This window comes from Ips typographus, linkage group LG2 (genome assembly GCF_016097725.1).
Source record: "Ips typographus isolate SLU linkage group LG2, UJ_Ityp_2.0, whole genome shotgun sequence".
Classification (NCBI taxonomy): Eukaryota; Metazoa; Arthropoda; class Insecta; order Coleoptera; family Curculionidae; genus Ips; species Ips typographus.
Genome location: NC_138423.1, coordinates 18,365,977 through 18,381,750, shown reverse-complemented (window position 1 = coordinate 18,381,750; position 15,774 = coordinate 18,365,977). Strand labels below are relative to the sequence as shown.

At 32.0% G+C, this 15,774-nt stretch overlaps 3 protein-coding genes across 12 annotated transcripts in view; 2 read left to right on the top strand and 1 right to left on the bottom strand.

Moving 5' to 3' along the window:
* Positions 1-47: 47 nt before the first annotated feature.
* LOC145725232 (uncharacterized) lies at positions 48-3,229 on the top strand. Its single transcript, XM_081973900.1, has 6 exons — positions 48-205; positions 1,860-1,979; positions 2,062-2,295; positions 2,360-2,495; positions 2,560-2,720; positions 2,777-3,229. The coding sequence occupies exons 2-6, from the start codon at positions 1,863-1,865 to the stop codon at positions 3,017-3,019; spliced, it is 891 nt and encodes a 296-aa protein (XP_081830026.1). The 5' UTR covers positions 48-205; positions 1,860-1,862; the 3' UTR covers positions 3,020-3,229.
* Positions 3,230-3,849: 620 nt separating this feature from the next.
* The window catches only part of Syp (synaptotagmin binding cytoplasmic RNA interacting protein), a 47,423-nt gene continuing 35,498 nt past the window's right edge, over positions 3,850-15,774 (top strand). For all 10 annotated transcript variants that reach the window (XR_014177206.1, XR_014177207.1, XM_081973884.1 and 7 more), the window contains exons 1-2: positions 3,850-3,987; positions 4,065-4,148. Coding sequence is in view for 8 of the 10 variants with exons in the window: in XM_081973884.1 (XP_081830010.1) it covers positions 4,136-4,148 (13 nt within the window). In the remaining 2 variants the exon portion in view is untranslated. The remainder of the gene's footprint in view (positions 3,988-4,064; positions 4,149-15,774) is intronic.
* On the bottom strand, positions 4,968-15,096 carry LOC145725227 (uncharacterized). Its single transcript, XM_081973882.1, has 9 exons — positions 14,279-15,096; positions 12,980-13,196; positions 12,717-12,919; positions 9,982-10,111; positions 9,760-9,925; positions 9,491-9,703; positions 8,817-9,432; positions 7,521-7,638; positions 4,968-7,331 (listed from the first exon to the last, which is right to left on the bottom strand). Exons 1-9 carry the CDS (start codon positions 14,749-14,751, stop codon positions 7,068-7,070), a joined length of 2,400 nt encoding a protein of 799 aa, XP_081830008.1. The 5' UTR covers positions 14,752-15,096; the 3' UTR covers positions 4,968-7,067.

The following is a 15,774-nucleotide window of genomic DNA, read 5'->3' as shown; positions in this document are numbered from 1 at the left end:
AATTAAACGTCGAACAAACGACACACAGGTCATTCCTACTTGCTCCTGTTTTTACCCTCCAACAAATATCTTTCGTAGTCTATAAATAGGGAAAGAGCACATCATTTTTAAGCAAGTTTACTAGCGTTAACCGAAGAGAATAGTTCACTGGCCATAGAGTTTTTAATAAATTAGTTTGTTACTTTTTTGTTTATTTAACAATCTGGTAAGTCTAATGGTAATACTTGTATAGTGTGATTAATTTTAGATATTTTTTTATAATACCTACATAATATCATTATTACAATTAGCATTCCTAGTATTTTTTTAATTTTGACTTAACTGAAAAAATAAAAATTTTAAATTGTTTATTAATTATTAGAAACCACATACATGCCACTGATAATTCACTAATAATTCTACTATCATTCACTCAAGAATTTTGGGCATTATGATTTTGAATGATACTTTTTTCAAAACAACTGAAAAATAGTAGTTAATTTTCTAAAATCTGCAACCGTGTCGTAAGTATCCTTTACCGCACTGATATGCCTGCCGTAAAATTTAGATTTTAATGCAGCATATTATCATTTTCTTGGATCTGGATTGTCTTTCCAAACTCAAAACAAAATAAAATTGTATTTTCGATATATTCCTCATCATACAAAACAAAGCTTGAAACATCCTGAGTTTTATGAACTTTTGATGATTGCAGACCCCTTTCACTTGCGGGTGGTAATAATCTACTTATTATAGTATACTATTAAAAGTAGAAACTGAGCGGAAAGTAGCTCATTAAATAATGAGATTCCTATTATAAAATAAATAAGATATCAAAATCAATGCATACCATAAAAATAATCTTGTGAAAATTACAAATATTTTACCTTGGCTTTCAAATAAACTTTACTAATAAAATTGCTTTTTTTGAAGTATTTTCAGAATGTAAATTTAGAATATTTAGTGAAATATTCGATTTTGCAAATCTAAACAATTTCCAAATAATCCTAAAAATGTGCATAAAGGTTAAGGTCAATACGATTTCTTGGCATTGGGCAAGCATCCAAAAACTTTCTCAAATGGCTGCAAAATGTCACGTTCCAGACTAAAAATACTGAATTAAGATAGCAAGAACATTTTTCAATCCGTTTAGTGAATGAATTGTTACCGTGTTGAAATAAGTCACCAGTGAAGAATAAATACATCTTTATTTTATGTTAAACTTTATTTAACAATAAGTGCTTTAAATTTTCCATAAAAATTAGAATTCTCAAAATAGCTTGCGTTGGTTTTTAGTACAGCAAAAAACAGCTGTAAAACCAAAAATAATGTAAACATTTGTTTAAGACTCTAACGATATCATAGTTTTGAGTTGTCCAACGTTAAAATAGAAGCGTTGACAAATTTACATTGAAAACATTGTTTAACAAGAAATTTCCTGTGGAAAAGTTTTCTAATTTTAGATTTAACTTTCTTTTGTTTCTGTAAACAGATACAAATATAGAAACCATTGAAATCGGCAATCGGAAATACAAAAAATTGTTATCAATACATAAATCCAAACCACAATATCTCTTAAACGACTATTAAATAATATGGTTGCTTAAACAACCATATTACATTATTATTTCAGGTTTATCTTCTTTTAATTATATTTTTACGGAATACCACATAACAAAGCTATTTTTATAGTCATTTATTATGTTCTAAACCAACGACTGTTAATGTGTTAGATGTAGGTTTCAGTTTCAGTTTGAATCAAAGACTTGAAAAATACCTTGAATATACTTGTATAAACCGGACATGTTGCAAATAAATCAAGAAAAGAATAATTAAATCAGACCATACGTTTATGATCAAACACTATTTTCTATTTTCAGAAAATGCCTTTGGATGTAGCTTGCAGAGCTAGTGATGCTGATAAGCACAACAAGGACGTGACAGCTTTGCTGTTTCACAAAGGAAAACTTTACAGTGGTAGCGATGATGGACAAATAAAAGTAATAGAAAAACGCTGTTTATTCTGAATATAGAAAAATGCTTAACTTCTCTGCCTAACTCATATAATATGACACATTTAAGGTATGGACCGCAGATCTAATAAAAGAAGGTGAAGTTCAAGCACATGGAACCCCTGTTTATGGGCTTGCCGCGAGCGATGACAGTATTTACAGTTGTTCCAGTGATGGGTCAATTAAAGCTTTTGAGCTCAATACTTTAAATGAAAAACAGGCTCTAAGAAAAGGAGAAAACACTGAATATTTGAAAATTCGATACACTAACGGTCATTTATATGTGGGTGACAACGAATGCAATGTAAGTAAAAGAATAGTGTTTAATCACTCCTCTCTTGAATTTACTTGATAAATTGTGATTTTAGGTGCATCTATTCAAAAATAACCAACTATTCGGAACAGTCAATGTTGCAGAACCAGTAAAAGATTTGCAGATCTTGGAACCTTATGTTCTTACAGTACAAGACACAGATTTGGTTGTTACAGAATTTAAATTAGATGGTAAGCACTTGGCTAATAATTTAATTAGTTAACGTTCGACTTTAAAAACATTATTTTACTTAAGGAGAAAAAATTCAATGGGCTCAGGACATCAGCATTCCTGGAAGAGCTCCAATAACCCTAATTGGAAAATCGTTCATTGCCCTTATTGACAGAGATGGAAAAGAGATCTTGCTACACAATACCGACAGGCATTCCGGTTTTAAGCTAATTGCTAAAATTGTGGTAAGTACGGTTATCTTCTTTCATTCAATGTAAAGTAATAGTAAAACTGATTTCAGCATGGATCTGAAAATGATCGTATAATCAATGCTCTTGAAGGCGTAGAATGGAATGGTAATCAATTATTACTTAGTGGAGGATGGGACAAAATTGTTAAATTATGGAAAGTTACCGATCAGGGACTGGCTCAAATCAGCAATGTCAATGTTGACTTAGTTATTAACGCCATAGCATCAGGAGAACCTAACTCCGCTTATGCTGGTGGTACCGATGGTCACATTGTTAGAGTAGACACTAACTGAAGTTAGAGAAATTAATTGTATTTGCAACAACATGGCAATAATGCTTTTTCCACAAAATTAGTTACTTATTACTAATATTCATTTACTAGGTACATGAATACAAAATGATAATTAATCAGGGGTTACGTAGTTTCGCTAAACTGCCAATAATATATCCTGTTTTCTTGCTAGTTTTTATATGTATGAATTAAACTTTTGTAATATACAAAATGTTGTTTTATTGAAGATGTAGTGATCAGTAAGTAAAAAATAAAACTGAATAATTTTTAGAGAAATGCAGCAAAGGCTAGTAAATAGTAATAGAAGAAAGCAACACTGTTATGTGGTATTTTAAACATTCTGTAAACTTTAGAGAAAGAAACAAAGGAAACGCTGAGTAGGTAACAGATCACAAGTATTTTTATGTGAAAGTCCTGATTAATATACAGGGTGATTTAGGTACCTACAATTCTATTTATTTATTTTTTTGTTGTTCTTACTCCTGCAATTTTTGTGCAGGACTACTTGTATAAAAACATTACAGTTACACATTTAATTCAAAACGTGAACTATGTTTCATCTGTCAGAGTCAATTTTAAATTTTTGTCAATTGAATATGAGTTTTGTGCAAGTTGTTATTACAATTTACATCTGCATTTTCTTGCTTACATATCTAATAGTAGTGGCAATATTATATTACATTTACAGCTTGTTGGACGATCAAGTTGATGATAATTCCCATTTTTAACAAATTAACGTATTTAAATAATTAGTACGAAACCTACAAAACCGCTGAGGTTACTGGTGTTCACATTGACTAGCTTGAAACGTATTGGTTAAGTTTGACAGGTACCAATTACTATTTTCAACAGGTTCATTATCTGACGTTGCCAAGTAACTGCGTTAACGTCAGTATATGTCATGTGGTTTTTGTGGTGAAAATTGAAAAGCTGATGAAAAGTCGTTGAATTGTCGTGATCTTCAACAAGGTGAGTGGTTCTCACTCGTAGAATAATATTCTACTTATTTTTTCTTCACCCCCAAGTTTAATTCTCTATTTCCACAGGTTTTGGAAATTCATCAAAAAGTGCACAGTGAATTTTGACACCTCCCCAGTCTTGGCATTTTTGAAAAATCATGGTGGTATTTTGTAAGTAAACATTTTTTTTGCTTTTGTTCCTATATTCTTGCGCCAACGACCAAGAGCAATAATAACGTTTAATTTATAATAATTAACATGTGAAATTTGCATCAAAAAATGGTGGTGTATGCATACCAGAGTTATTGGTGCATCAAAGGTAGCCCAGTACAATATTAGTGTGCTTTTTACGTTTTTCGATGGCCTACATGTAGAAAAATATATAAAAACACAATCTTTGTTACTGTCGACAAAACTACGGCAGTGTTAATGCAGACATGACTGTTTAAACAACGATGCTCCTAGAGTGATGTGGAACAAAGATGCAAGATTTCGGCCTCAAATTTTGAGCAACTTTTTAGTTCTGTATCTTTTAACCCAAATTACGACTTTATTTTTTAAATTAATTGCGAGATTTTCTTTTTGTTAAATAGTTAAAGGTTTGGTGAATGTGCGAAAGTTATTTTTGTCACCAAAAAAGTTTTGCAGAGAGGAATAATAGTGACTTGAAAATTATTGTAATTTTAGCATTTTATTAAAATTATATTGACTTTCGCACATTCTAGCAAGTGTTCTTTCATATGCCGTTTAAAAAACAGCAATATCTAGCCTAGTTTATTTTAAAATTTAACTTAAAAGGTTGTCATAAAATGCACTGAATTTTCCATAAGACGTTTTGCTTTACCGATGCACTATTTTTTGTGACATTAAGCTAAAAAATTACATTTCAAGTAAATGGCAATCAAACGTATATTTCCGTTCTAAATAATTTTTAATTATTTTTGTGACCTCCGATTATTTTCCAGAGCAGTCAATAAAACTAAACCAACATTTACAGAACAAATTATTTAAAAAAATGTTTTTAAATATTTACGACTAACATGTATTAACTAACCAAAATTATGAAGAGCATTTAAAAAAAAATATCATCAGTTGCCATAATTCTGTTTAATAAGTCTTTGAACTGTATTTCAAAATATAATAAAATAGTATATGAATAGATATAGATTGGACGGATATTTTCAATATTCAAACCACAAAAATCATTTTATATAATAGCATGTTTTAAAACCCTACTTTTTATAAATCAATCTTAGTTAACTAAAGAGTTTCGATTATTAAATACGATATAAACCGTGTGTATCACATTATGTTAAAAAAATAACATCAAAGTATAGCAGACACGACAATAATTAAAGTAATAACGTTGACATGCATCTAACCTAAATTTAAATCAATATTCATTAACATTTCTGTTGCTGCAGTATTGCACATCTACATTTTTGTAAGCATTTCTGCTTTGTCAGTAATCCAAAGTAAAAGTTTTTGTGGTATAAAACTTGTCAAAAATGGACTTTTTTTGCTTTGAAAGAACAAATTTAGCAGTATCTGAGTATATCACAATAATTTGTAATATACAGGGTTATTCACGTTATTCGACAAGGAAGATTAGGAGGGATACGTTGCAAGTCAGTTATCAACGAGTACTAAATTGCTATTATACAACAGCATTGCCCTTCCACATCTCGAGTTTTGTTCCACCCTCTTTACAGTCTTCCTGCTTTCAAAGTCGATCAAATTCAGATCGTCCAAAATCGCTCCATGAGATGTATATTGAAGTGTAATAGATACACCCCTGTCGCAACAATGCTTAATGTTCTGAATATGTTGTGTATTAAACAAATGATCGTGTTTGCTAGTCATGTGTTTGTTTTTAAAATAAAGCACGAACTTTTACCGCCTTACATTTGCAGTAAAATAAAGTTTTTTAGGGATGTTCATAGTTGCAACACGAGAAACGGTTCAAATATTCGTTATTTTGTAAAAATGTAGAACAAATATTTCAATATTCAAGCTTTCTTTAAGTTTTCCAATCCAATCTATCTATTTTAGTGTTGGTAACATTGTAGTGTGAAAGTAATGGGTTCTTTTGAATTATTTTTTAGTGTTCTGTAAGTTGTCTTAAAAAAGTCTAATTTCTTTATTGCCAATTCAGCTTAATTTACTTTTTTTACTCTTGCCTTTCATGATTTCTATTATTTACTTTAACATTTTATTTATTTTACGTAACAGCGTTTAAGCAGGTTTAGCTCTTGCGTTAAGTCACTTAACTAACACACTGGTTACTTCAACTGTCGTTTTACATCAAGCAGAACTTTAACTTTACTTAACTTTAACGTAAAACCGTCACGTTTACGTTCTTATTCACTTCATTTCTCTATTACCTTTTATTTTTAACGTAGATTCTGAAAATCAACACAAATACTAGGTATTCCATTTGAAAAAATACAACTTTGATACTTTTTCTGCATTTGAGACAACCGGTACATCTTGAAAACATTTTTTTGAATCCATCCCAGAATCAAAAGTTTTTTGACAGTGAATAGTTTAGTCGCAATCTTCCCTGTCGAATAACGTGAACAACCCTGTATATAAACTAGTTTTCTTTTATGATTGTTGTAGATTTTAGGCAGCCCGTAGAGCTATTTAGTCTTCCGTTCCTAAAACTTAATGAGTCACAACAATAAACCAATATAAATGTAAAACTAAAGAACTCATTATCTTGGACACAGTTAATTTGCAACTAGAGACAACATAAACAGGTTTATATAAAAATTATGAAAATATCGCTTAAACATATTGCATTATTGCATTGATCTATAAACTCTTATTGTGTTAACTACGCTATAAATTTGTAAACAAATCTCATTTTTGGACGGTTTGTTGTTTGAAGAGATTCCAAGTATCAAATGGGTTCTTTCAAAACACCCTTCACAATAAATCACAAAAAGAACCTTTAGGCACTAAAAAGGCAACTTTGGAGGAATGTAATTCTCAAAAAGCATTGTTTTCTCTTAAAAACTATGTACACTTTACCGACAGCGTCAAAATATGTGCGTTCAATTTCTTTTAAGTTTAGAACGGTAATTTCTACCGGTGTTCAAAGATTCTAAATGAGATCATGACCAGTATTAGCACCACCAGCAAATTGGCCTGCAGACTGCTGGCAGCAGCTAATCTACACCTAAACATATCAAATCTGGTCTCATTATTGTCGACCATATTGCTAAACTCCGCCTCCATTAATTGCCCGTCATAATACGTTATAGCGTCTTCGAAAGGATATTCATAACCTTGCTTGCACTCACATTTATAACCTCCAGATTCAAATCCTCTTCCTAGAATTGGAACGCACTGAAAAGAAACAGCTAAATTAAAAGATATTCGAAAATATACTAAAAATTTAGTTTCAAAACCGAATAACCGGTTTTACGGTTTCAGTATAAATTATTCTTGGAATTAATTTATGTGGAAATACCGGCCAACAACTTCAAAGTTGCGCTCATTAATTACCGGGCACTTCATTGAAAATAACATACTTACATATGACGTTCTCTGGTCGCATTTATTGGTATCTTTGAAAGCATTTGGCACATAATATTTGTCAGGACATTGGTTAATGTCTAATTTTAAGAGATCCATGGTCACAGCTACTGCTCCTCTACAAAAAATCTTGGTTTAATTTCCTTCCAGATATAAGGGACTGACTGAAGTTTTTTACAAAGCTGTTTTTATAAGATTCATAATAAATATCCCAAAAGTAGCATCCCAATTATGCTTAGTTTCCTCAGATAAAAGCACAACAATCTGAATTAGGGCTGTTATTACCTTTTTTATAATTTTAGCATAATAGGAGTAAAATAAAAAGTGAGTAAAATATTAATAAGTCGTTGGGGGCAATACCACAAGAGCTCAGATTTAGCCGGATAATTTTTGTGCTTGTCTTAGAACACTTTCTTTTTGGTGTAACTGCACGAGACCTGTTGTAACTAAATTTGATGATGACTGATTTTACCAAACAGGTCGAGTTTTGTACCATAAAGAAAGTATGAGAAGACAAGCGGAAAAATTATCCTGTTCAAAATCTGAGCTCGAATGGTATTTGATAAGACAATTCCATGAATATAATCAACAATATAATAAGACTGCGACTTCCTTGTACTTGCAGAAATAAATTTGTTTGGTTCTTTTGATTTTCTGCGGTAGAACTCTATCCGAAGCGAGCCATAACCAAAACAATACGAACAAACATCAAAATTGACAGTGCCAGCAAAAATCTCAAGGTGAGACATTGCAACAATAGAAGTGTAGTGAAAATCCGTGGAAACGATGAAATCAACAGCAAAATTTATCCGATTTTTTTATCCGCTAGCAAACTCTCTTCCTTCCTTATTAGCCGATAGCAAACCGTGTTTTTATGACGTATATATGGCATTTTTTGTACATGAGTGGAATTGTCATAACAAGACCACAGAGTCACAGAGATGACATCTAGACTTACTTATACTGCTATTATACAGAGTGTTGGTATCACAAACTGTAAGAAGAGATAGTACATCCATTCTAAAATATTTTGGACAGTTAGAAAGAACAATGTCTCAACAAACAACTCAGTTTTTTAGTGTAAATCAATTCAATAACATCATCTAAAGTGAAAGTACACAAATAAAACTGTGTTTCCTAGGAGACTATTCCTGTAAAAATTGCTCTCAGTGCGATAGACGGTTCCGGAGAAAATTACAAAAAACGATATTTTTTTTAGCTTGAACACCCTGTAAATACTCTTATATTCTAACTCAACAATAGATATTAATAGTAAATAAATAATCGTCTACTTACTTAAACTCTAATTTCACCTTCAGCCTATCCCAGCCAAAGAATGGCGCTACATATTTGACTTTCCACATCGGCACTTTTCCGTAACAATCAAAATAAGGTGCGCTCCAATATCCATGGTGCAATCGTGCCCCTCTGTAGTAATTTGGGTAATGCTCATATTTGCTGGTGGTCTGCCCGGTCTCATTAAACCGCACGCGAATTTTCAACCAGAACTTTTCCAAACTGTCAAAATTGGAAGCCCAGCGGTGTTTTAAAAACTTAAACCACGGTTTATTCAGGTAGACTTCGTCAGACTTATTTAGGCGAGCTAAGTCTTCAACATTAAATTTTCGAGAGTTAAGCTGTTTCTTGTAAGCGTATGGAGCAAACAATGTTCTGTTTGTAAACTTGTTTCTTTCCCAATATGTACCAGCCGACCAAATTCGGTTGTTACCCAGCACTATTGCTAACGTTTCACCTATCATTTGATCTTCAGTTAGCGGCTTGTCAGCGACACGTTTGCCTGAGTATACTTCTTGAGGGTCTGACACTTGTAGGAAAGCGCTAATAAAATTTGCCAGCCTAAGTGCCATTTTTGCTTCATTTTCAAAGAATTCTTCTGCACCTGACATAACACCTATATAAAAGCAATTTTAAATTATTTCTAATTTTGTAAGATTTTAGACAAATTTCACCTCCATTTAAAACCAACTGGTCTGGATGAAGTTCCTTACACTTTTCCTTATTCATTCCCCAAATATACTCTAAAGCTCTATGAACGTTAACGACCGGTTGATTTAAAGCCTCTGAACTATTAACGGGATATCTATACTCTGGATGTCGGTCGAGCTCCATTTCTCTAACATACCAAGGAGCTTTCTTCCATTCCACCGGCAATTTTTGAATCCCTAAAAAAGATTCAGTTATATTTTAGCTATGTAATGCACAGTAGTTAAGCTATTACATCCAATTTTCTTGCAGTCAAATCCGTTGTAGTACTGTTCTTCAGTGGCTCTCTCAACAATTTCTCCCAAGAATGGACGTCTTACTTGTAACGGTAGTCTGTAGCCTGGTTGACATCTACATTGATAACCACCCCTTCTAAATCCCCATCCGTGAAGAGGTTCACACTAAACCAAAATAAAAATCATTTCCCAGAGCTTGTGAAATTTATTATAACTCTTACTTCGGTAGTTTCTTTTTTGCATCTAGCAGTATCCATAAATCTATTTGGTCCATCATTCCCGTACGCCTTAGGACATTGATTAATGTCTATACGATCAAAATCCATTTCCACAACTGATACAGCTGTGTACCTGTAATTTTTTTAATAATAAGTAAATTAATATGAGAATAAGTTTAAGCGCAAACGAGTAAGTTGAAAATTGTTTAGATTATAATTTAGAATACAAAAATGGTATCAGTAAATAAAGCTGTCATAACAAAATCCGAGTTTACTACTGGTTTCACGTAGATGTGCGAACCAATCACTTCAATATTTTGAATGTGTTTTGATCGAGGTTTTTATGGTCATATTTTTTTATTTCATTTTTGTTTCGAACATGTATCAGTTTCAATTTCCTCAATACTACCCATGTTGTTTCTTATTTAATCACCCGCTAGTAATTTAATATGTAATTGCATAAATTATTAATTTAAAGGCGATAAATACATTTTGGCAAAATACTTAGGGAATAAATAAATAAAATTAAAAAAATTGTCAGTTTATTATTGTCACAAGCCGAGCAAAAAGCTCCTTATAATAACCAAGCAAAAAAAACATACCTGCATAATTATTTCTACACTTTTCAATCTTCAGTTGGTTTAGTTGGTTTAAAATGTTTATATTTATTCTTAATAACCAACAATTCTCACCTCTTTATGATTTTTCATATTATGCCGTATTATTCAGATTATTTACTATATTATTGGATTATGTGGTATTATCAAGATTATGCTGCATTATTTATATTATGGGGTATTATTCGTATTATTCAGATTATTATTAGTATTATTGCATTATGTACTATATTATTGGATTATCAAGATTAGTAAGATTATTGCATATTATTAATATTATTTGGTGAGTGACCCAAATATTATTGAAGTGTCACACCCCTCGGTAATACTTTTGTTTTCTTTTTAGATAAATACATATTAGTTGGTATTAAATGTTTTTTGAAAAAGAAGTGATAGGTACTATCAAATTTTCTCATGATATATAGGTATCATGAGAAAATTCGAATGTTTAATATACATATCTAGTATTTTAATTTAAACAATCAACTTTTCTGTTTAAATGTGATAAATAATGTCACCTAAATAAAAAAATGAATCAACAACAAACTTTCTAGAAACAGAACCATTTAATCTATGTCAATGACAATTCAAACAGAAGCCAACCAAAAAAATAATAAACTATAAAATGCCGTGCAGTTTTTTGGTAATACCTGATTGATATGATTATCTAAGTTTGCTGCAATGAAATTGTAAATTACGAGGGGTAGATCGCCGAGGTAATTTGGTGTACACACTTGAGGTAATTCGAGGTATTATGAGGCACTTTCCCATTATTACAAAGCATTGTGAGGTATTACAAGGCATTTTGAGATATTTATAAGGCATTTGAGAGTATTTTGAGGCATTGTCTGTATATTTCAAATTGTAGTGTATTAATATAACAAAATTGACTGAAAATTGAACAGAACACCATAGGCACATGTAATTATTATGGTAAAATCTTTGTTACATGATATTGCGTTGAAACAATATTTATTGTAAATTATTATAATAATTTACCAAATTTTCAACATTTAAACTACATTTTTAAGGTCACGTGACTGTTTTTGACAGATGTCAACTGGCTTTTACAGTGATGTAAGTTCAAAATTGTATTATTAACGTCACGTAACGTGTATTTTACAATTTCAGCTTTTACAACTAGCTAAATTTAATTTACCAAATGATCAACATTTAAATTACATTTTAAAGTCACGTGACACGTTTTTAAAAAGTGTCAGTTGGCTTGGACAGTGTTGCAAGCTCTAAAATGGCATAATCAAAGTCACGTGATGCGTCTCTTGCACATTCAGCTTTTACAACTGTCTAAATTGAATTTACCAAATTTTTAAATTTTAAACCACATTTTAAAGGTCACGTGACTAATTTTGACAGATGTCAACTGGCCTTTACGGCGTTGCAAGAACATGCCAAATTGCATTATCAACGTCACGTCACGTGTATTTTGCAATTTAAGTTTTTACAACTGTTTAAATTTAATTTACCATTTTTCAAAGTTTAAACTGCGTTTTGAAGTTTACGTGACTGTTTTTGACAATGTCAACTGGCCTTGACAATGTTGCAAGCTCAAAAATTTAATTATCAAGTCACGTGACGTAGTTTTTACTACTGTCTAAATTTAAATTACCAATTTTTCAACTGTTTCTTTGAAATGATAAGTGCCTTTATTTGACACATGCTAACTTGGTCACTATGACAGTTAGAAGATTAGTGCAAACGTCAAAATATAACCCGTAATTTCAGGTAACCCTACAAAAAATATTTTTGTTTATCAGAATTTCAAAAAAACAGTCACCTGGACAATTTTGAGCTTTTGGGTCTTTAAATAATCTCTATACCACGGGACATAACTAAATTTAAGAATGCCACAAATGTGTAAACATTTGAAGGTATTCTGAGGCAGTTTAAATAATTTAAAGGCATTTTGATGTATTTCAAGGCAGTTTGAGGCATTTTAGGCAGTTTTAAGGCATTATTACTATGAGGCATTTTGAGCAATAATAGAAGCATTGTGAAGTATTTTAAAGACATTTCAAGGTATTTTGTATGCAAAGAGGCATTTTGGTGTACAAAAAATTATTGGCGGTCTACCCCGCGGTAAATTAACTAACTAATACTTACCTAGGATATTCAACATGTCGAAATCCAGTATGCCTAGGGTAGATATCGGCAATTGGTACTACTGCTGCCACCAACCATCTGTTAGATCTACCACAATCAAAATATGGTCTGGTCCATTTCACAGGTCCTGGATTTTCATCTGCGCCAGGTGGTCCATGAAATGTAAACGTTTCATTTGTATTGTTTGCATAACGAATCTCCACCTGAACAAATGACAATGCAGAATTAAAATTTGTAATTTGTTTAAAAAATTCAAGAATCACCTGATAAGTTGTCTTGGTATCGTGTCGTGTATTTACTTTATCAGGCAACCAAGCTTTGTACCATTCGTTGATGCGGTAATAGTCTGAGGTGTAATCAGCACTTGTATTTGGTGCCACAGCACCTAAGTCATAAACGGTAAATGTGTTCAATGTTGAAATACGTTCTAAATGAAGAGGGTCATTGAAATCATCTGCACGAAATGTTCTAGGAGCAAACCTGAAATATACAAAATTCATACAGATTGTTCCAAAGTTAGTCTGTAAACAATTAAGCTCATATTAGCTTACTACATCTTCATTTTTTACATATTTTAAAATATATTCTACATATTTTTTCCTATGCCAGAAATCATGACCTTACAAATCCTAAAGCTTTTTGGTCATTTTTATAGCCTGTCGATTGACTGATAAAGTAAAAATGTACCATAATAGTTTTAGTAAAAACTTTTCCATTCAAAGATCATTTTGTGTGTAAAAGATTGTAGTAGCATGACTCAATAAAAGGACTACTTTTCCTTGAAGGAATATAAACCTCCACTTTGGGCATCATCTTTTTTCAGCTTTTAATTATTGACCTAAATAACCACTGTGAGGGTAATTGTGGTTACTCTTCAACTACACCCTGTTTAACATGACAAAACACAGAAACTAAGAATAAAAGTTTTGCTGATATTGGAAAACAAAAATAATTTTTGGTAAATGTCAACTTTTACAAAAAATGTAAGTATAGAACAACAGGATTAGACACAAAATATGTGTGGAATTTGATATATTAGATTCCAAAACTGAAGCAATGTGAGTACAGTGTGATTCCTTTAATAAGAAACTTGACAGTACCTATACCTGACCTATTTCTGGTATAATATTTTTGGTCATTGGTATGCTGCCAAATTTTCAAAATTTTGGGTCTTTTATGGTTTTTTTATAACAGATTGCTTCAGAATGTGATCCAATGGGACACACTGAGCATTCTGGGAAATTCACAAATTTACATTACCTATACTATCAGAAATTCATGTAAAATAACTTGTCAGGTACAAAACAGTTGAAGAAACAGCCCTACCTTTCTTTCAATTAAGCATTTTTAGAGTTTTACATAGCTGATCTCCATTTGTCATACTTCAAAACTTCAAACAAGTTTGAGTTTGATTTTAGTGTGACAAAAAAGTATGATCAAGAGTATGATGGTTCAAATAAGTCATAAAAATAAAATTTAATTCAAAGCTAAGTCTGTTTAATCTTATACAGTAACCTCAACAAAAAAATGACAAAGTTCCTTGTCAAAATACCCATTCTTACCTAGGAAATGTTTTATTGAAAAAACCCCTATATGAGCTGGAATAAGACATGTTTGGAGAAAAATATATTGCACTAGCATTAACATGTACGTTGGTGGAAACATCAGCAACTGTAGATAACAGGTAGTACATCATTCCTGGATCATAAGTGTCATTAATTGCTGGTCTAATAAATCGGCTTTGCAAAATGTAAGACCAGAAAAAGGCCCTGTTTAAAGCCATATTATGCAGGTGCAACAATTGGGTTCGGTTAGGAAACACTGGGTTGATGTTCACATCTTTTATATCAGGCAGGTGGGAAACTGTATCGGCGGGCAGATATAAGTCTCCTACATGCTGAATATCGCAATTATCTTTGTTTACCGCCCTTACAGCTCTGGATACTTCATCAAAGGCATCGCGAGCCTGCCAATCGTATTGTCCATTCACCAGGGAAAGTAAACACCACCCCAAACCAAAATACAACCACTGCATTGTTTGGATTTTAATGATTACTGCACCTTTTTTTATAAACACCACATATTTGATACTAAACCGATTTTGTATACTTTTTACAGAATCCAAGTTTAAATTTTCAATTAATACAAGTTAATTCTAGATTGTTTATGTTGAGCAGGTTAAAAACTTTGACCCAACCCAACCTATTCAACGAAGACGTTATCGTTATAAACCGACAACCACCTATACACCTTCCGCACCCACCTAAGGGTCATTCGACAAATTCGTTTTTATGGGTATGGGTTATTCTTCATGGTTATGGTTAATTAATTTTCTGGTTCAAATACCGTACCGGACCGGAATACCGCTCAGGCGCTCATTTGTGTTTGTGCTATTGTCAAGTTTCTATTTATGAATTGAATTCAGATTTCAGAATGATAATGGAGTTCCATGCTAGAGTGTTAAATAAGTAAAATTTAAAAACTTTTAAAACATGTTACAAATGTTTCGATTTTATTATTTGTTTGGCTGTAATGGATACACTGTAAAAATAATATATTTAAATAATAGTTTGACTTGACTTAATGACATGATAAACGTAGTGGCAACGTTGTATACTCGATGGTCAAGTCTTCTGTGGTGGGGAGAGCGCCAAACAAGTGGCAGCACATGGTTTTAAAAATTATAGTAGGCAACTCACAATTCACAATCGCGTAATTTGTCTCTTTCTCTTGCCTTTGAAATTAAAAATTTTAATATAGTTTTTTGCAACATACAAAATAAAGATCACTAAATATTGATAGTGCAACTATTTGCAAAACTCGAGCAGGCAGATACAACGACTATTCTATGCTTACCGTCTGTAAGGTAGGCAACCGAACAATTTGACGCGCTTACACTAATATCTTGCCGTCGCTCCCTTTTATAATTTAAGTTTATATAGCAGATCAACATAGTCTCGAACAGGGCCCTGCCGAGTCCTACTTGCGAAGGCACATTCAGAGTACCTGGTTACTCAAAAGCTTCGAGAAAGGTCCCCGGACCCCGGGTAGAAAGTAC